General features: G+C 41.4%; 1 protein-coding gene and 1 long non-coding RNA gene across 4 annotated transcripts in view; one reads left to right on the top strand and one right to left on the bottom strand.

The window, feature by feature from the left end:
- Positions 1 to 18,209, top strand: part of LOC143286943 (cysteine and glycine-rich protein 1-like) — a 26,872-nt gene extending 8,663 nt beyond the window's left edge. For all 3 annotated transcript variants that reach the window (XM_076594909.1, XM_076594911.1, XM_076594910.1), the window contains exons 3-9: positions 1,771 to 1,942; positions 3,939 to 4,041; positions 6,071 to 6,164; positions 9,218 to 9,317; positions 10,475 to 10,607; positions 11,575 to 11,668; positions 14,619 to 18,209. In XM_076594909.1, the coding sequence (XP_076451024.1) occupies positions 1,771 to 1,942; positions 3,939 to 4,041; positions 6,071 to 6,164; positions 9,218 to 9,317; positions 10,475 to 10,607; positions 11,575 to 11,668; positions 14,619 to 14,686 (764 nt within the window). In that variant the 3' untranslated portion in view covers positions 14,687 to 18,209. The remainder of the gene's footprint in view (positions 1 to 1,770; positions 1,943 to 3,938; positions 4,042 to 6,070; positions 6,165 to 9,217; positions 9,318 to 10,474; positions 10,608 to 11,574; positions 11,669 to 14,618) is intronic.
- The window catches only part of LOC143286945 (uncharacterized), a 380,932-nt gene continuing 376,919 nt past the window's right edge, over positions 17,837 to 21,849 (bottom strand). The window contains exon 2 of the long non-coding RNA XR_013055895.1: positions 17,837 to 21,849. This is a non-coding gene — a long non-coding RNA (uncharacterized LOC143286945).

Raw genomic sequence — 21,849 nt, 5'->3', positions numbered from 1 at the left:
ACATGGCGTAGTAAAAAATGGTCATGCACATAAAAGCCCACTCGTGTACATACGAGTGAACATGGCAGTTGCAGCCCATGATTGAAGAAGTATTGTATTTTGTAACAGATTTATCTGTGCAAAATTTGGGGTGTTCTCCCCTGAGTGAGCATATCTCTTCACTGTAGCACCACCCTTTTCTTCTTCTTCTTCTTTTTTCTTCTTTTTTCCTGCCTGCAAGTGTATAGAAATTCGTTTTCCTGACAGTAGATTTGTCTGCCAAATTTTGCCAGGGACACCCATTTTATCGCTGTGAATTCTTTTTACTGCGTTAAGTGCATGCGACACTCAGGACCTCGGTTGATCATCTCATCCCAGTGACTAGTGTCTAGATCACCACTCCAGGTCTACTGAAGGAGGGGGAAAAAATACGGATGTATATGTGGGATTCAGACCTGTGTGCTCATTCTTTCACTTCTTAGGTGGACGTGTTTCCACACAGTCACCACTCCACTATCAGTTGTGTGAATATATACAGTGAAGTGTTGGCCTAGTGGTAAGGTGTCCTAGGAAGCGAGAGAATCTGAGCGTACTGGTTCAAATCCAACAGTCGCCAGTATTTTCTTCACCTCCACAAGACCTTGAGTGGTGGCCTGGATGCCAGTCATTCGAATGAGACGATAAATTGAGGTCTTGTGTGCAGCGTGCACTTAGCACCCATTGCAACAAAAGGGTTATCCCTGGGGAAATTATGTAGAAAAATCCACTTTGATAGGAAAACAAATAAAATTGCAGGCAGAAAGAAAAGAAGAGAAATACGGTGGCGCTCTCAATGTAGCAACAAGCAATCCTGGTCTCCTGGAGAGAGCAGCTCAAATTTCACACAGAGATATCTATTGCAACAAAAAAAGTGATACAATACAAGACAATACGGTGTTCTCAAAAAATGAAGGACCACTAGGCATCTTGCACCTGTAGGTCTACGTACAATTTTTTTCTCGGGGTATAGTGAAACAATGCTGAAGTTCTGGGTAAACACCTGTGTATGCAGCCAGTGTGATTGACTGTGACACCAACCCATGACCCGATGTGTTTTTTTTTTCCATGTGGTCTACCTCATTTCACAATGAAAAACCACAGCTGGCGTTTATATATAAACCACATAATAAACGTCAAGTTTGGCAGAGTGAAACATTGATTTTTTCCAACACAAAAGCTGTTTACTGGTACACACCTGTTGAAAATGTGGTTGTGTATTCAATGAGAAAGGCCAGTGGTAGGTGACATGGATATGCCTCCTGCATAATTTTAATGATTTCTCCGTCTTTTAACATTTCTTGACAGCACATGTGTTTCAGTGAAGTGGTCCTTACGCTTTTCGTGAACTCTGCTTTTTATAGTCTTGCTGAATTTGCACAGGGTGTCTGATGTGTGTGGTGATTATTGTGGGGTACATATTTTGTCAGTTTGTGTGCGAGAGATAGAGGGTGACGTTGAATGAGCCAAATTCATGTGCAGTGACTGTGTATTTGTTTGTGGGAGAGTGTGTCTGTGAGCTGTGCACTTTAGTTAGATTCAGCTTGTGTTTAGATCTTAATGTGTGTGTTTATAAATCTGTTTATGTTTCTTGTCTGTGTTTTTCTGTATTTAAGATAAGATTACTGAAGAATAAATGATTTCAGTACTTAGTACTGCAAACTTCATGATGTTGCCCCTGTGTGTGTGTGTGTGTGTGTCTGTGTGTGTGTGTGTGTGTTTATGTATGTATGTATGTGTGTGTGTGTGTGACAGTGAAATGCAACAAGTCTCTGGACAGCACCAACTGCAACGACCATGAAGGGGAGATTTACTGCAACTCCTGTTACCGCAAGGAGTTCGGCCCTAAGGGCTATGGCTTTGCCGCTGGTGCCGCGGGATTAGGCACCGATGGTGGCTCTCGTGTTGTGGCCGCTGGTGGAAACACGTATGTTTGTGTGTGTGTGTGTGTTTTGGGGGTGTAGGGGTCAGGAGGAGCATTAATTTTGTCTTTATTTTTATCCCTGTGTATTGAAGTCAGGTGATCAGGGTTTGAGGCCCCCCCCACATTTTGGCATGGTCTCGTTTCCGTTGGGAAGGATTTTTAATCCGATTTTCCTCACTCCAGCCAAGCGTGGATGGGTACCAAACTTTGGTTGGGTGGGGGTGGGATTGGGGAGGGGGCGTTTTTGTTTTTATTTTTCTCCCTTTGTATTGATGTCCAGTGATGAGGGTTCAAGGCACCCCCCATTTGGCATGGTGGTGTGCCCTTTGGAAAGGATCTTTACTAAGATTTTCCTATATTTTTAATTTTTTTATTTTATTTTTATTTTATTTTTTATTTATTATTATTTTGATTTGTTTTGTTTTTTGTTTTTTTAATTTTTTTATTATTATTATTATTTTTATTATTTATTTTTCTCAAGGCCTGACAAAGCGCGTTGGGTTACGCTGCTGGTCAGGCATCTGCTTGGCAGATGTGGTGTAGCGTATATATATATATGGATTTGACCGAACGCAGTGACGCCTCCTTCAGCTACTGAAACTGAAAACTGATACTCACTCCAGCCAAGCATGTATGGCTACCAGTCTTCAGTTGAGAAAGGTTTAAAAAAAAAAAAAAAAGAAAGAAAAAAAAGTTAGGTGAAAAGAGATTACCGGTACTGTGTCCCGCCATGCTTTGCCGAGCCTGGAACACTGGAGATGTGTTCTCTGTCCTGAACAGCTGTGGAACCTTTAATTTTGTAATCTTTTTTATGTGCTTTTGTAAAACTCTACTTTTCAAATGAATGATTTGAGGAAACTGTGACAGAGAAAGAGAGCAGTGCCATGCAAATTTGGGGTGTTTTGGTTATGAAATTGATTTTTATGTTGGACGCCCAGTTACACACCTGATGTCAGAGATATGTGTGACAGTTATCTGATTCACATAGAACAGTGCAGCATTTCTAGTAATTCTGCTGGTTGCTTGTGAGCACTACGTTTGAAACTCAAAGAACAAAAAGAGTAAAGTTTGAAATAGAAAATATGGAGGATACTGTCTTCCATGATTTGTTGGTGGGGGGATCAGGTGGGAGGGTTGGGGGTGCAAAATAGTCCACAGGGTGAGTAATAAAGACGTACATGTTGCACACTACAGAGTGCAGAGATCTTTGAGTAACCGCTGCCATATTTGCTTACTGCTGCAGCCTTGTGGGGCTTGTTGGCCTTTGAGAACCATCCCAACGCTTCTGTCCTAAAACCCTCTTGGCGGAGAGAGTGGGAATGTAACTTGGCAAGACACTCTCCACTGTAATAAAATTCTAGCCCAGATAGTTGAGACAGTACTCACCTCCTCTGCTGTTCTGATGGTCATAGTCGGACATCACTGACTATCATACATAACATTTGTTTTTTTCCTTCATTTGCATGCACATCCACGGAGCACTATTTTGTTTTGTTATGAGTTGAAAGAATTCTTCACGTGGCTTTCTTTCCATGGCAGTTTCAGTTTGTCACGGAGGCATCACTGCATTCAGACAAATCCATATATGCTACACCACATCTGCTAGGCAGATGCCTGACAGCAGCATAACCCAGTGTGCTTGTCAGGCCTTGAGTGCATGCTTATATATTTGCTTACCTGTCAGAGTGGATTTCTTTTTACATAATTTTGCCAGAGGACCATACTTTTGTTGCCATGGGTTCTTTTTCAGTGCACCAATTGCGTGCTGCACATGGGACCTCGGTTTATGGTCTCATCCGAAAGACTAGATACTCAGTTTGAGTTTCCAGTCAAACTTGGGAGAAAGGGTGAGAGCGGAATTCGAACCCACACCCTCACGGACTCTATGTATTGGCAGCTGAGCGTCGTAACCATTCTGCCACCTTCTTCCCTCAGCAGTGTTGTTGAAACGTTCCAAAGTGCTGTGGTGAGAGTGACGCTGTGCATTTGTTGTCCGCAGGAGCAACAGCTCCTCGGCGGGGGGTACCTATGGCGGTGGGGAGCAGTGTCCCCGCTGTCACAGGACTGTCTACATGGCCGAGAAAGTCATCGGGGCTGGCCAGGTTGGTCACTGGTTTTTGTTTTCTTTCGTTCATTCTTTCTGTCTTTTTTTCTTTCTTTCTTTCTTTCTTTCTGTCTTTCTACATGGCCGAGAAAGTCATCGGGGCTGGCCAGGTTGGTCACTGGTTTTTGTTTTCTTTCTTTCTTTCTTTTGTTCTTTCTTTCTGTCTTTCTACATGGCCGAGAAATTATTGGGGCTGGCCAGGTTGGTCACTGGTTTTTGTTTTCTTTCTTTCTTTCTTTCTTTTTTTCTTTCTAAATGGCCGAGAAAGTCATGGGGGCTGGCCAGGTTGGTCACTGGTTTTTGTTTTCTTTCTTTCTTTCTTTCTGTCTTTCTGCATGGCCGAGAAAGTTATTGGGGCTGGTCAGGTTGGTCACTGGTTTTTGTTGTTGTTGTTTTATTCTTTCTTTCTTTCTTTCTTTCTTATTTTCTCTCTTTCTGTCTGTCTTCTGATATAGTTGTTGTTGTTGCCACATGGACAGATTCCAGTCAAGGCAGTACTTAATGCCTTTATCATTGAGTTAAAAGTCTGAGTTTTGAGTCTCCGTTATAATGAAATGCTTCGGTGCTATCTTCTTTCTTCTGATGTATGAATATACATGTTGTTCCCATGTGTACAGACTGGAAGACTAGGCAGTGCCTAAAGCTGTAAATTGTCTTTAAGTATTAAAAGTTTTGGAGTCTTTCTGTTATAATGAATTTTCTTCTTTGCTTTGATTGAGACCTTTTAGCCTTGTCGTTTTGCTCCTGTTCGTACTGTGATTTTATTTCATTCTGTTCCCATACTTTGTGTTGTAATTCTTTCTGTTCACTTTTATTTTTACTTGATTCTGGACCCTGTGTTGTTGTTTTTTGCCAATAGGGATCTTTGTGCTTTGTGTGTTCCCTTCATGTTTTACTCCATTCTGTTTCCATTAATTGATTGATCAGTTGTGTTCCCATTTGGTTCTGATGCATTATGTTCCCAGTGTGTTCTGCTTCACTCTGTTGACTTCCACACCATTCAGATCGCTTTCCTGGTTTTACTCTGTGCCAATACTCACTGTGTTTTACTGCATCCCATTGCCTTGTTATTTTACTTCATTCTTTGTCTGTTGTGTTTCACTCTATTATCCTCCCATTTGTTTAACTCCACTAGCTCTGTTCTGTTTGTTTCATTCCAGTCTCTCCCATTTGTGTTGTGCCCTATTCTGTTTCCTTTGGTTTTACTACTACAGTCTGTTTGCTTTTGTTCTACCCCAATCCTTTCCCCATTCTGTTCTGTTCCCATTTGTTTTCCTTCAGTCTCTTCCCTTTGTTTGTGTTCTTACCCTTTACCATGCCTTTTGTTTCCCTTCTTTGAGTTCTCTTTGTCTCCAGCCTGTCAATAAGTCTTAGTGTCCCGTCAGGTCTATCTGCCAGTGATTAGTGTGTGAGTGTGTGTGCATGTGCATCTATGCGTGTGTGTGTGTGTGTGTGTGTGTGTGTGTTGTTGTTTCCCTTTTTGGAGCATTAAGTTGTTTATCCTGACAGGGCAGTGTGTGTATGTGTGAGATGTTACAGGCCTACCATAAGTTGTGTTCCTACAGACATTTCGCAGACATTTCCAAACAAACGTCAAACATCAAACCATGCAAAAATTACCCGCCGTTATGATGACGTACAAAGAATAGCACATGTTGGTGCGTGTGTGTGTGTGTGTGTGTATGTATGTATGTGTGTGTGTGTGTGTATGTGTGTGTGAGTGCTCGCATGTGTGTGCTTGTGTGTGAGGGAGGGGGTGGGGGGGTCTGAGCATGGGTCAGGGGTGTGTTATATGTATGTGTGTCGGCTTTTATATGTGTGTGTGTGTGTGTTGTTGTTGTTGCTCTGTTGGGGGATTAAGTTGTTCATCCTGACAAGTCGGTATATGCGTGTGATGTGACAGGCCTACCACAAGTTGTGTTTCCACATGTGTGTGGTGCTGTTGTTGTTTCTCTGTTGTGAGGGTTTAGATGTTCATCCTAATGAGACGACACGTGTGTGTGTGTGTGTGTGATGTGATGTGACAGGCCTACCACAAGTCGTGTTTCCGCTGCCAAGCCTGTTCCAAGACGCTGGACTCCACCATCCTGACACAGCACGAGGGGGAAATCTACTGCAAAGGTGAGGTTCGAGCCTCAAGGGCATCATCACTTGCACTGTGTGTGTGTATACCACCCTGGGTGGGTCTTGTGTATTAATTTTGAATGAAACCAGATCTTTTCCATTTTGACTAGGTATGAATTGAAAATATGATAGAGGGAGAGATTTGTAAGTATAAAGGGAAAGAATGCTGCACATTATTAGTATTATGATGTTGTTGTTGTTGTTGTTTTTATCTATTTTATTTTTGTTGTTAAAGGGTGAGAAAATTGAAAGTTAGTGGGTTTTTTGTTTTGTTTTGTTTTGTGGAACATTCTGAAGTGATAAAACAGTTTAGCATGGTTGTAACATTTGCATCAGGAGGAGTGAAATCCACTTTTTTGGTAAACTGACCTTTGGTCTTTCCTGTGCACTCTCTGCCACTTGAACTAAACGGCTTGAGCAGTGATTGTTTCCAGTTTGTCCTTGTTGCTTGATTCAGAAGCTGGCCCTCCGCCAGTGGATAAAGACCTTGTCTGCATGCAGCTAGCACTGGAGACAGAATCGCACCACCTAGTTTTACACCATGTTTCACAGTTTCAGTTTTTCAGTTTCAGTTTCTCAAGTAGGCATCACTGTGTTTCTGACACTCATATAATAATAGTAATAATGGATACTTATATAGCACACTATCCAGAAATCTGCTCTAGGTGCTTTACAAAAACGCTTTGTTAACATAAAACATTACATCTATGTTACATACACACACCAAAATATGACTACACACACACACACACACACACACACACTGCGTACATACATTTTAACAATACATGTGTATCTAACAGCTACCCTAACACATACGCACTCATAGGCAGGCACAAATGTATATAAACGCACGCACACGCAATATACATTCATATACATGCATGTAGTTATGTACACATACATATGTATACATACATAGTCAAGCACAGCTAACGCAAAGGAAGTGAACCTGCCACAATTGAACTTACTGCCGAGGGAAAAGGTAAGTTTTGAGACAAGATTTAAAAGATGCGAGGGAATCAGAATGACGGAGGTTATCAGGGAGCTTGTTCTGCAAAGCAGATGCCTGACCAGCAGCACGACACAACACGCTTAGGCCTTGAGCGCATGCAGATACATTTCTGTACCTAACAGAGTGGATTTCTTCTACATGATTTTGTAAGTGTACAACTCTCGTTGTTGTGGGTTCTTTTTCAGTGCGTCAAATGCGAGCTGCACATGGGTCCTTGGTTTATCGTCTCGTCCGAATGACCAGATGCTCAGTTTGATTTTCCAGTCAAACGTGGGAGAGAGGGGTAGAGGCAGGATTTGAACCCAGAGCCTAGCGGACTCTCTGTATTGGTAGATGAGTGTCTTGACCATTCTGCCACCTTCCTCTCACAGGTTGCTGTTTACCGAATGGTTATGAGATCAGAAGTGATGTGTTTGTTGTATCTGTAGAAGGATGGTGATGGTGAGAAGGGACAAGTATTATCATTAGATGTTATAGGTGCAAACTGGACGACATAGAGACTCAGGGAGGTGCGTGGAGTAAGAAAGAAAATAAACAAGATAAGATTAAAAAAAAAAAGAAAAAGAAAAAGTCCAGCTGGAACTGCTACAGAAATAGAATCATGTTCAATAAATATTGATCATTTCAGGGACAATGAGTTGTGTGTGTGTGTGTATGTTGCAAAACAAATGCAGACGCCAGTTGGAAGTTTCAGAAATAGAATCATGTAGAATAAACAATAATTCAGGGACACTCGCTCTGTGTGCATGTGTGTGTGTGTGAGAAAGAAATGCTGACACCAGTTAGAACTGGTACACAAATAGAAATAAACATACACAGATATTGAGTAGTAGGGTGGAGGGGCGTGGGGGGGATGTCCCAGTCTCCAACCTGCCCCTTGTTGTGCAGTTGGTGTATATATCACTGTGCCACAAACTGACATCTGTGGTGGTGGCTTGGGTCGATCATAGGGGAAGGAGGAGATGTGTGGGGGAGTGGGGGTGGGGGTAGAATGGGGGTGAGGTGGTGGTTTTGTCATTGTCAGGCCTGTCAGTCAAGAAGAAAAAAAAACAGCCGGGACACCTTTGGTCAGAATTCTCTCATCCCCACTCCCACCCCCACCCCTGACCCCCACCCCCCGCCCCCACCCCCAACCCCCTCATTCTTCTGTCAATGGGTTCCTCTGTTCTTCCCTTCCCTTTCCCCCTTCTCTCCATTGTTGCTCTGTTTCATGTTCCCAGCATGTATGGCATGGGTTTGCATTCCCATCCCCCCTCCGCACCCACCTCCCCGCCCCCCTGTAAACCATTGTGTTCTTTTCCTCTCTCCCTGTCTGTCTGTCTGTCTGTCTGTCTTTATGACTGTCTGTCGGTCTTTCACTCTTACTCTGCGTCTCTATTTCTGTGACTGTCATTGTGTCTGTCTCTCCTTCCCTCTCTCTTTGTCTCTGCCTCTATGACTGCCTGTCTCTCTTTCTCTCTCTCTCTTTCTTTATGCCTGTCTCTCTCTCTCCCTCTCTCTCTAGCTCTCTCTCTGTCTCTGTGTCTCTTTTCCTCTCCCTCTTCCTTGTAATCTTCTGAGTTCTCTCTGCCTCTGTCTCTCTTTCTCTTCCCCGCCACCCTGGTAATTCCTTGTGCTGTCCATCTCTTCATCTCACACACATTCAGAAACACACACACACACACACACACACACACAAATATATAGAAAAGACACTAATCTAAAGAATGAATAGACACACACAACACAAACATACACGCACACACACACACACACACACACACACATGCACACACTCTCTTTCACTCACTCACACACTCACTCCTGTGCTCACACTCACACACACACACATAATGTATCACTGACCAAATACTGGTGTTTCTTGGGGATATCATTTTCATAATCACACTTGAACACACACGCAAGCACACACATGCATACGCATGCACACACACAGTGTATATAGAGGGAGAGAGAGAGAAAGAGAGAGAGATGATAGATCTAGATAGATAGGTAGATATCACTGACAAGACACTGATGTTTATGACGTTTCCAGCATGCTATGGTCGCCACTTTGGGCCGAAGGGGTATGGCTATGCAGGCGGGGCCTCTGGACTGTCCATGGACACTGGCAGAGCTGATGAAATCTGTACACAGTGAGTGTACTTCCTCTGTTGTCCCTGCATAAGTCTTCAGCTACCGTATTTTTTTTTGTCTTTGTACTGTGCTAAGCAGATGCCTGACCAGCAGCATAACCCAACATGCCTAGTCAAGCCTTCAGGGGGGTGGGGGTGGGGAAAGGATACATAAACAAATAAATGGATTACACACCCACACACACACACACACACACACACACACACACACACACAGCTGAATGGGAATCTGAAGTAAGTATGAATAAATCACTGTATGGGGATAGTTTAAAATTTTTTTTAAATGGTGACTTTTCAGGCTTATTTAAAATGTTGTGAGGGATGAAGATCTTAGGTGAACTTTGTGTAATGAACAGAGCAGTGGTGAAAAGGCACTGTCATTTTGTGTGATGTGTCCTTTCCAGAGAGCCATTGTCATGGTGTTTTATATCCTGTTTGTGACATATTTGTATTTGTATTTCTTTTTATCACAACAGATTTCTCTGTGTGAAATTCGGGCTGCTCTCCCCAGGGAGAACACGTCGCTACACTATAGCGCCACCCACTTTTTTGTATTTTTTCCTGGGTGCAGTTTTATTTGTTTTTCCTAAGTGGATTTTTCTACATAATTTTGCCAGGAACAGCCCTTTTATTACCGTGGGTTCTTTTACGTGCGCTAAGTGCATGCTGCACATGGGACCTCGGTTGATTGTCTCATCCGAATGACCAGCGTCCAGACCACCACTCAAGGTCTAGTGGAGGGGGAGAAAATATCGGCGGCTGAGCCATGATTTGAACCAGAACGGCATCGTCTTTGACAGTGTTTGTGTTTGAGGTAGGAGAAGAGAGTATTGTGACACCATTTTGAAATCTAATTTTAATTACACAGACTTAACCGTGCAGACTCCTGCAGGGGTCTGACATTCCTGTCCTGTGCAAACTACTATCCACCTATGCGGAGAAAATGAAAGCAAGTTCGTATCTACTGGTTGCTAGGTCATCAGTGGTGCCTCTTTAATCGGAGACTACAGCATAGAAGAAGAATCTTTACTGATTTTTATACTCTGTATCTTATTCATGCAACATGTATTATTAAACACTCTTAAAGCAGCAGGATATGCGCTTAATAAATGCACATTATTATTGTTATTATGACACATGTCGTGTGTGTGTGTCAGGAACGTGTCACACCTGGCTCAAGCCCAGGTGCCAAACCGTCTGTCAAACGGTGGGGACATGGGCAACAACGAGGCGTGTGCTCGCTGTGGAGGCGCCGTCTTCTTTGCCGAGCGGGTGGTTGGCATCAACAAGGTAGGGGTGGCCGAGCATTTGTGTAGCATACACTTCATGCAAGTAAAAGAACCCAGGACAACAGGAGAGTTGGCCCAGGTAGAATATTATAAAATAGTACACGTTGATATACATGTGCGTGTGTGGTGTCCGTGTGCATGGCTGAAACCCAACAGAATGACACAGGAAACAAATGGTGAGCACCTTAAAGCAGCTCCAGGTCAGCTCTACCCAGGTAGACAGCCTGTTGTGCAAATGACTCCATGTTTATAATGTGCTTAGAGCCTGGTCTCTGACCAAGGTTAGGCAGCATCCTTATTAATCTATCAACCAATATGTGCAGCTTTAGTTTCAACATCTAGGGGATGTCAAAGTGTGCACACTGATCCATACACGCAACACCACATCTACTTTGTAGAAAGAAGGAGAGTGAGAGACAGTGTGTGAGAAGAAGCAATTTTGTTTTAATGTCCTGTCTCATGTAATGGTTATTGTAGACATTTAGTTGAAGTGTTAATTTTCTCATTGAATGTTATCTTTTCAAGATAAAGAAATGAGAAAGGTAGGAGAGGAGAGAGTGAGTGATACAACATGTATGTGTGTGTGTGTGTGTGAAAATGTTTTATGTTTGTTTGTGTGGTGTGTAATTTTTTTTTTCTAGGATTTGTTTTAGTTTGTGTTATTATCTTTAGCATTCTTTATCTTTAGTTTTTGTTGTTGCTTTTTTCACATAGTTTTCAGATTGACGATGAAGGTGCCAGTAAAGATATTTGTTTGTGTGTTTTGTGTGCATGCAATGTTGAATGTTGTGTGTATTTTGTATGCATGTCTACATGTGTGTGTGTTGCAGTGTGTGTTATCATGCAAGAAGTTGATTTTTTTTTTTTTTTTTTGCATCTGCTGGATAGTAGTATTTGTCTTTAGAAGTGTGAACCAGCAGTGAAGACGTTTCAGAGTTGTTCAGACCCTGTGTGCTTTCTGTCTGCAGGTGTACCACAAGGCCTGTTTCAAGTGCAGCTCCTGTAACAAGAGTCTGGACTCCACTCTTCTTACTGAACACGAAAACAACATCTACTGCAAAGGTCAGCCTCTCTCTATCTCTGTCTCTGTTTCTGTGTATGTGTGTGTGTGTGTGTGTCTGCAGTTCCTGTAAACGTCAGCTTCTCTCTATCTGTTTCTGTGTGCATCTGTCTCTGCAATGCCTGTAAAGGTCAGCTTGTCTCTATCTCTGTCTCTGTTTCTGTGTGTGTCTGTCTCTGCAATGCCTATAAAGGTCAGCTTCTCTCTATCTCTGTCTCTGTTTCTGTGTGTATCTGTCTGTGCAATGCCTATAAAGGTCAGCTTCTCTCTGTCTCTGTCTCTGTCTGTTTCTGTGTGTGTCTGTCTCTGCAGTGCCTGTAAAGGTCAGCTTCTCTCTGTCTCTGTCTCTGTTTCTGTGTGTATCTGTCTCTGCAATGCCTATAAAGGTCAGCTTCTCTCTATCTCTGTCTCTGTTTCTGTGTGTATCTGTCTGTGCAATGCCTATAAAGGTAAGCTTCTCTCTATCTCTGTCTCTGTTTCTGTGTGTGTGTGTCTCTGCAATGCCTGTAAAGGTCAGCTTCTCTCTATCTCTGTCTCTGTTTCTGTGTGTGTCTGTCTCTGCAGTGCCTGTAAAGGTCAGCTTCTCTCTATCTCTGTCTCTGTTTCTGTGTGTATCTGTCTCCTCAGTGCATGTAAAGGTCAGCTTCTCTCTATCTCTGTCTCTGTTTCTGTGTGTGTCTGTCTCTGCAGTGCCTGTAAAGGTCAGCTTCTCTCTATCTCTTATCTCTGTGTATGTGTCTGTCTCTGCAATGCTTCTGGTTGATGTTGTCAAAAATGTCCTTGGAAAATCAGCATAACTCCTGAAAAGGCTGTGAAAAGTGTTTAGCGATGGGACTTGCTTCTGCATGACTGCCTGGAGAAAAATTGATAATGAAAGACTGTTAAAAGTGTTTGTTGTTTTTTCCTACAAATGTGACAAAAGAGGGTGAAGCTATAAACATTGTTAGGAATGTAAGCAAGTGATCTGAGACAGTGGTATAGTTTCACAATTTCATCTTATGATGATAACAGGACTGGACAAAACGTAAACCAGCACTACCTTGTGGATCAGTGACAGAAAACCTTATTACTCATGACATTAGGACGTGGGAGAATATTTGATTTCGGAAATATATCTTCTCAAATACAGCACCATGTCAGAATTGGAAAGGTGTTGGACTTCTGGTCCAGTGTTCAGCAGTGGCCAGGGTTCGAGGTCCTGTTTTAGCATGGTGTTTTGTCCTTGGGAAAAGACGGGCGCAATAGCCGAGTGGTTAAAGCGTTGGACTGTCAATCTGAGGGTCCCGGGTTCGAATCACGGTGACGGCGCCTGGTGGGTAAAGGGTGGAGATTTTTACGATCTCCCAGGTCAACATATGTGCAGACCTGCTAGTGCTTGAACCCCCTCCGTGTGTATATGCAAGCAGAAGATCAAATATGCAGCGTTCGGTGGGTTATGGAAACAAGAACATACCCAGCATGCACACCCCCAAAAACGGAGTATGGCTGCCTACATGGCGGGGTAAAAACGGTCATACACGTAAAAGCCCACTTGTGTGCATACGAGTGAACGCAGAAGAAGAAGAAGAAGTCCTTGGGAAAGGCTTTTTACACTGATTTTCCTCACAACACCTAGGTTTTGGGAAGCGTCAAACGGCTGGAGGTGAGGAATGGTTCCTACTACCTTCCTATGCTGATCCCCAGACACAACAGATATGTATTCACTGCCCCGTTGGCCATAAAAGGCTAAGGGGCCTGTAACTGTTGATATCATCTATATCTGGTGTTGCATAACTGTTGATATCATCTATATCTGGTGTTGCATAAGGCCCTGACACATTGTTTTATTACGTTCCACATGTGACGTCAGACCCTTGATCACAATGGTTCTAGAAAGCTTTGCTGTTTGAACAGTGTTCACAAACTGCATGACGGTTGATAGATCTGCCAATGAGTTAATGGATGGAATACCTCTGGACAAAAAATCTGTGTATCTGCACACGACCAACAAAGCATAACCTGGAAGAATAAAACCATGAAAAGGGAGATAATTGTGCACCCATTGAATGAGGAGCACTTCACAGTGTTGGGTTGTGTGCTGCAAGTGTGCTCATGAAGTGTTTTATGTGGCTGGCTTACTTTTAGAGGTATGTTTGTAAATGAACTAAACTTGTCATAATTCTGGATATTGACATTATTTGTTTTCTGTTTATCACAACCATACCTGCTGGTATAAAATAATGAAGAAAAGAAAAGACACATACTTGAACAGTTTGTGCACTTAAAGGTGTAGGGAGATACAAAAGGTTGTGCAGTTTTGAATGAATATTGACTTATAATGCTGAAGTATCAGAAAATTACAACAGCATCAACAACAAAAATTAAGATAAATAAAGAATAATAATAATTTTGTCTTCTTAAAAAAAATATATATATAAATTTGTTTTATAGCTGTTTGTAGTTTCTTTTTCAGAGAGAGAGAGAGAACAAACATTGTTAAAAGAAAAATCTGTATATGTCTATGTGGAGTGATGGCCTAAAGGTAACGCGTCCGCCTAGGAAGCGAGAGAATCTGAGCGCGCTGGTTCAAATCACGGCTCAGCCGCCAATATTTTCTCCCCTTCCACTAGACCTTGAGTGGTGGTCTGGACACTAGTCATTCGAATGAGACGATAAACTGAGGTCCCGTGTGCAGCATACACTTAGCGCAAGTAAAAAAAACCCACAGCAAGAAAAGGGATGTTCCTGGCAAAATTCTGTAGAAAAATCCACTTCCATAGGAAAAACAAATAAAACTGCACACAGGAAAAAACACCAAAAAAAATGGGTGGCGCTGTATTATAGCAACACGCTCTCCCTGGGGAGAGCAGCCCAAATTTCACAGAGTGAAATCTGTTGTGATAAGAAGAAATACAAATACATTTAAAGGATCAAAACTGATCAGTGAATGATGCATGATTTATCTTCTTCCAGCCTGCTACGGAAGGAACTTTGGGCCCAAAGGGTTTGGCTACGGCAGTGCCATGATTCACACCAACTGAGCGCCAGTTGCCTGCCTGGCTTGCTGGCTGGCTGGGACAGAGAAGAAGAAGAACAGCAACAATGACGAAGAAGAGAGACCAAGGCGGTGGGAAGGGAGGGAAGGACGCCCATCCTTCAACGCTTCTTCGCATCACAGCCTGCGTTCTGACATATCTCTCTCTCTTTTTCTCTTTCTTTCCCCACATCGTGTGCTCCCTGTCTCTAGTCCCTCCGGCTGTCGTGGTGGTGCGTCGAGAGAAATGATTCACGCCGGGAAAGATGAGAACGCATTGTTTGAACCGTTGGCGTTGTGGTGGTTGTGTCTGTGGTACTTTTGTGCCGTTGTCTCTTTTTGTTTGATTTTGTGTTTGTTCAGGTGTGTGTGTGTGTGTGTGTGTGTTGTTTATGTGTGGTCCCACAGTAAAAGATTTGTGGTGTTCATGAAATTTACTGGGCAAGCTGTTATGTTGTTAATTTTCTTTTTTCATCGGTATTCCTTTTATTATTGTTATTTTATATTGTTTTTTCTCCTTCATTTTCAAGATTTTTCTTTTGTAAGTTTCTTTCACTTGTTTGTTTGTTTCTGTTCCCCACAAAATTTGTCTCAATTTCAAGGCATTGTGTGTGTTTGACTCCTTGGTATTTCTGAGTGAGGTCTTGAATTTCTGGTTCCCTTTTTTTTTTTTTTTTTTTTTTGATTCATTGTTGTTTGTGTTTACATTTTGTTGACTTTGAGGCCACTGTGTGTGTGTGTGTGTGTTTAAAATGCAGATGTTTGTTTGTTTGTTTTTGGGGTTTTTTTTTGTTTCTTTTGTGTTTTTTTGTGTGTGTTTTTTTTTTTACATGATTGTGACACAGAGCCAGTTATTTGATCATGCTTTTTGGTATAGAACAATCTTGTACTCCAGAGTTTGCTAAAAGATTTGATTTGATCATCTGTCTTTAGGTAGATTTTAAACAAATTTTTATGTGGTTTCTTTATGATTAGCATAATTGATATAGTTGTTGTGTTTTTTTTGCCCCTTTACAGTCATTTTGGAATATTGAAGAAACTGATGTAGCACTTGCAGATATATATATATATATTTCTAGATTATATTCATGACACGTACATGTCAACACATCACATGCATACACGTACCTGCAGTCTCTCTCTCTCTCTCTCTCTCTCTCTCTCTCTCTCTCTCTCCAGTCCCCCACTCTCACTCTCGCTCTCTTGTTGTCTTTCCCTCTTTCCCCACCTTTGCTTCTATGAAAGGAATAACTATTTTTTTCCTGTGTGGTTAAGAACTGAAAGGAAAATTAATTTCACTGGATATCGAAACAGTTTTCGTTTGTTTTATTCAGTATATTTAATTTTCTGATTGTTGAAGTGTTTTGATGACTGTTTCATATGCCTGAATGGTAAAATGCATATTGTTAATGTTTTGCTTTTCTGGATAGACTTGAGATGCCTGATATTTGTGTCAACACAGCATTGAATAGTGTACAGTATTGTTTTTTGCCTTTGACCAAGACAGAGTTTTGCATGTATGTTTTCTTTTTGTTTTTCTCAGTTACCATGTCAACTTGTATGATTTACATACTATTCATTCAGTTTTTCTTTAATGTTTTTTTTAAATTCTACCTTTTGCGAGTGGTTGTGTTTGTTTTTTTTCATGCGATGAACAAAACCACATGACATTGTTATTTTGGTGGTATTTCATTGTATGTCAGTATATCTGTTTACATGTTCTGTTTATTTTCTGCATAGCATCATGACTATGGAACAACTTTTGCACATGTAGGGCAGCCAGTATTTACTTAGTAGATCGGAGGAAACGTCTATTGCTAAGGACAAAGGTAACTCCTTGCATCAGCGCAACTATTTACCTTATGGATAAGTAAATCAGTCCATTAAGAAAACTGAATTCAATCAGCTAAATACAAAGACTGGCCCTTTTTTTTTTAACGCAGATTAAGCGGTTTTGGGTGGACTCAAGCACCTATGCAAAGAAGAACTGGAGAATTGTAAAGTGGCTCAGGGTTCTTCTCTGTGTGACTTGTTTTTGCTCAAAGATTTTTTTCTTCCATGACTTGATTTTGCTCATGTTTTCAGCCCAGAACCAGAGAAAAAGAACAACTGAAGTTTAATTTCATGCACAGCTACGTGAACCACTGGTGCAGATTCTAGCCTGGTCCGTTTCCTGTCCTCCGCTATCCCACTCAGTTGGGGAAACCCAAAGTAGCTTTGGCTAGTGAGCTCCCTTGGTATATTAGTATATTATCTCCCTTGTGCATGTGTATGCAGCACCCTCTTTTCCTGCAGATATCTTCTATTCCTGCAACCTGTGCTGTAAGCGGCCTTTTTTTTTTTTTTTTTTTTTGAGTTTCTGTTATGGTGTGTTATCAGGTCTGTGTTGCTTGATTTTTTGGGCGATCGCAGTCATACAGTTGGTGGACAGATAGAGCCTGCCAACTTTCGCTCCCCCACAACCTCTTTCTCACTTCCGCTTCCTCTACCACCTCCTCGCCTGATCAGAGTTTGAGTTCAGAGTTTGTTTATTCCCATCAACTCTTTTGTATCAACGCTTACTCTTAAGGGCAAAAAAAAAAAGGAAGGAAACAACTAAAAAAAAAAAAAAAGAGAGAAAGAAAAAAGAGTTGTATCATATGTTTGTTTTTTTTGTTTTTGTTTTTTTAAGTTAATGGGATTTCTTTTTTTCATGTTTCCTTCCATTTAAATGGGTTAATGAAGCCATTAGACAGTGTTGAATGAAATGTGAATTTACTTTTTAGTGAGGGCTTTTCTCATTGCTACATGACATGCAGTTTGTATTTTGATTGTATGAATATTTTTTCATTTTGGACTATATGTATTCCATTCTACACAGGCTATTTGTTGTTGTTCTGTTGTTGTTTTTTTGTGGGGCTGTTAATCTCTGCCGGTGTCAGTGTTTCTTCAAGGTGTCTTTCTGTTTTGGGGGCACTGTGTGGTTTACGTTCCAACAAGAGTTGATCTGTGCATAGGTTTTTGTGTTGGTATGTGATGGTACCCTTCAGTCATGGTCATGACATGTCTGTTGTTTCAAAATATATTGTGACAGCAGGTTATTTTGGGCTAGGTGTAATCAAAACAATCTCTTGTTCCTCCCCCCACCCCTCAAAGGGATCAAATCATGTATTTTGTCCCCCTGAAAAAGAGATCAAAATCATGTCTCTTCTTCCTCCTCCCCTGAAAGGGATCAAATCATGTATTTTGTCCCCCTGAAAAAGAGATCAAAATCATGTCTCTTCTTCCTCCACCCCTGAAAGGGATCAAATCATGTATTTTGTCCCCCTGAAAAAGAGATCAAAATCATGTCTCTTCTTCCTCCACCCCTGAAAGGGATCAAATCATGTATTTTGTCCCCTTAAAAAGAGATCAAAATCATGTCTCTTCTTCATCCTCCCCTGAAAGGGATCAAATCATGTATTTTGTCCCCTGAAAAAGAGATCAAAATCATGTCTCTTCTTCATCCTCCCCTGAAAGGGATCAAATCATGTATTTTGTCCCCTTAAAAAGAGATATCATGTCTCTTCTTCCTCCTCCCCTGAAAGGGATCAAATCATGTATTTTGTCCCCCTAAAAAGAGATCAAAATCATGTCTCTTCTTCCTCCTCCCCTGAAAGGGATCAAATCATGTATTTTGTCCCCTTAAAAAGAGATCAAAATCATGTCTCTTCTTCCTCCACCCCTGAAAGGGATCAAATCATGTATTTTGTCCCCCTGAAAAAGAGATCAAAATCATGTCTCTTCTTCCTCCTCCCCTGAAAGGGGTCAAGTCATGTATTTTTTCCCCCCCCCCCCCCCCCCAAAAAAAGAGATCAAAATGGTGTATCTCTTGTTGTTCCTTTCCCCACCCCTCCCCTGTAAGGGATCAAATTAAGTATTTTGTCCTCCTGAAAAAGAGATAAAAATGGTGTATCACTTGTTGTTCCCCCCAAAGGGATCAGATCATGTATTTTGTCCCCCCTGAAGAAGAGATCAAAATGGTATATTTTCTGCCTTATGTCAAGAGGAGGGTTTTGCTGTGTTCCCCAAAGAGTGAGGAGGAGACTTTGGGGTGGATCGGGCACCAGCCATAGAGCAGCAGCCTGGTGTGGTGCCAGATTCTTGCACAGTGTTCTGCACTCCGCGTTGACAAACTACAGACTGCCCACCGATGAGAGTTGTGATGTGACGTGCTTGCTTGGGTTGGCTGGAGAAACAATTATTGTAATCAGAATCCCCTGTGGGTATTTATCAGGATGGTGTTTTGGTGTCGGTGTGGTTTTGGTTCATGGGTTGTCGTTGTAACAGGAAATGGTTGTGTTTGTGTTGCATGGTTTTGGAACTACAAGTATCGTCGTCATCCGTCATCTGTGTCATGTTTTACCTGCATCTTTGATCCCATCAACTCTTTCTGTTTTATTGGTTTGTTTTATTGTTGGAACTTTACATTACAGTCTCTCTCTTTCTCTCCCTCTCTCTCTCTCTCTGTGTCTCGCGAGCTCTCTCTTTTTCAAAGTGTTTGTTGTTTTCCATCATTACACTGTTATGAGCAAATTTTCATCATGAGATTTTCATGAGCAAAGAGCATGATATAATCTGGAAAACCTGTTGTGATTGCTTCCTTGAACAATTCCCTTTTCTCCCTTTGCCTGTTGCATTGTCCATACTTTCACCAGCCAGTTATTTGTTGAACAGACTGTTGTGTTCATGTAAAGTGTTAGAATTATCAGCGGGCACCGCCAGATGATTCTTTTAGGGCATTGCTGGGTATCAGCAAGCTTGATAATAGCATTGCTAAACTGATCGTTGAGTGTATTCATTCATTGCTAGCTTATTGCTAGGAGGAAAGGGGCACAATGGTTAAGATCCTCACCTGCCAATACAGACTCCATGAGGGTCTGGGTTCGATTCCTGTTCTCCCCCATTCTCCCAAATTTGACTGGAAAATCGAACTGAGCGTCTAGTCATTCGGATGAGCCTATAAACCGAGGTCCCGTTTGCAGCACACACTTTGCACACTGAAAAAGAACCCTTGGTAACCTAATTGTTGTCCTCTGATGAACTTCAGTAGAAGTAATCAGTTTTGATAGGTACACAGATATGTATGCACACACTCAAGGCCTGGCTAAGCGTGTTGGGTTATGCTGCTGGTCAAGCATCTGCCTAGCAGATGTGGTGTAGCGTATATGGATTTGTCTGAATGCAGTGACGCCTCCTTGGCAACCTAAAACTGAAACTAACCTTTATTTTCTTTTTGTTCTCTAACCCAAGTACTAATTGGTGTTCTGATTCCACTGTTTGACTGATAAAGTGAATCAGTATACCTTGATTTTGAGCCTGCATCTGAAGGAATGTTGTTGTTTTTTTTTAGACTGTGCATCTGAAGGATTTTTAAGACATTGAAAAATTAGAGGACCCCCTCTGAGAGAATCCAGAAAATGCACAGAATGTATGAAGGCAGTGTCTTCTATACTTTGTTATGAAAGTTGTGCAGGACATTCTTCTCACTTCTTGAAAGCAGGCTACTAGAACAAATGTAATTATCATGAAAGTTATTTTCCTTAAAGCTCATCAAAATAATGACTCTCAGTGCTTTCTGCAGTCCTAGACATTCCTGTTATGACTTCAGCATTTGTTGACAAGGTCAGGTCTGTATCTTTTGCTTCATTCCACTGTGACCAGACTTCCTCTTCCACTGCCTAGGTCTTGGGCACCTGCTTGTCTTCATTCCAGCAACATTGTGCTATTGAAAATAACAAAGTCAGCTGTTTGTCAATATTGTCTGGGAGAGGGTTGGACAAATTTGAGCCTGTGATCTGACAGTCAACATTCGAAGATTCCTAGACTGGAATTGTGTTCATGACTTGCTCAGTTTTCAGGCAGTGTGAAATGGCTGCTAACGCAGTTCTAATAAAACCAGTTTAACTTTTGGTGGACTTTGATTCTGTCAAGAAGTTTCAAAATTCGTAATATGCAAATCATGAATGTGCTAAGAATGTAGAAAGAGAAGAAAGGAAGGAGTGCAAGAAAGAACAGTCACACGGCTTGAGTTGTTTGTTTTTTCTTTGACCTGTTATCACTGATGAATTTGTCATGACCTTTTTGGCTCTCTGGTCATCTTCCTTTTTCTGTGTGTTTGACATGAAATATAAGCGTCAGTTTGTGCTTAGTTGTGGTGCTATGGAGTTGGTTTTTTTTTTAAATTTCTGGTGTTAGGGGGAGCTGGGCCATAGGGTGACAGAGTGAAAGAGAGTGGAGGAAAGGAAGATCACATGTATTTTTCTATTCCATGAGCGCAACACATATCAATATATGAGTACAGTTTCAAGAACGCTGAATCCCGGCAGATTTGTATGCAAAACCAATGTAGGACTTTGGTTCTGTTTTGTCCGTCATTAGGAAAGCAGCACATTGCTGTTTTGGAGAGGGGGAAATGCTTGTGGATTTGTTGCTGGCAACATCTGTAAGTGTATCATGCCCCATTTTGCTTTTCTGTCAGTGTCAAACTGTTGTCAACATTTATTCTGGGCAGAAATTAGTATGTATTTTTTTCTGTTTTTAGCTCTGATAAGGCCCTGGCAGTTGGCTTGGAGCAAAGCAACAAATAAATGAAGCAATCTGGAAGTGGGGAAGGAGGCAAAAAATTGGAACCTGATTCAAAGCAGCGAGTAACATTTTCAAGCTTGTTAGCACTTGATGCGTAACTTTCGTTTCATTGCCAGTATTATTCATCAACCATCTATATTAAAACCACCTTAGACTTTTGAAGAAAAAAAATTGGCATCAACCACATTTAGGTGGAGTGGTTTCAGGTTTCTCAGTAGGAGTCAGACGGATCTACCAGAAAAAAGACCGGCACCTCTCTAACCCCCTACCCACTAATTTAAAAAGAAAAGGAAAAAAAAATGTTCAAAGAAACCTTTAAAGAGTGGAAAAAGAATATAGGAGATTGTGAACTCTACACACACAAATATAGATATATGTCAAATGATCAAATGAAGACAACAGGGCATGGATTTGTTGATTCCCCTATTCAAACATACATAATGCATAAAAAAATATGTGTATATATGTATTTTTATAAATAGAATTAGATTTTCCTGTGCTGTTACGCTTACTCTCAAAAATTCAGCTGGTTTATGTTGTGCAGTTTTTGTTCATGCTGTTAAG

This window comes from Babylonia areolata, chromosome 10, assembly GCF_041734735.1.
Source record: "Babylonia areolata isolate BAREFJ2019XMU chromosome 10, ASM4173473v1, whole genome shotgun sequence".
Taxonomy (NCBI): domain Eukaryota; kingdom Metazoa; phylum Mollusca; class Gastropoda; order Neogastropoda; family Buccinidae; genus Babylonia; species Babylonia areolata.
This window is presented reverse-complemented; position numbering and strand designations above follow the sequence as displayed.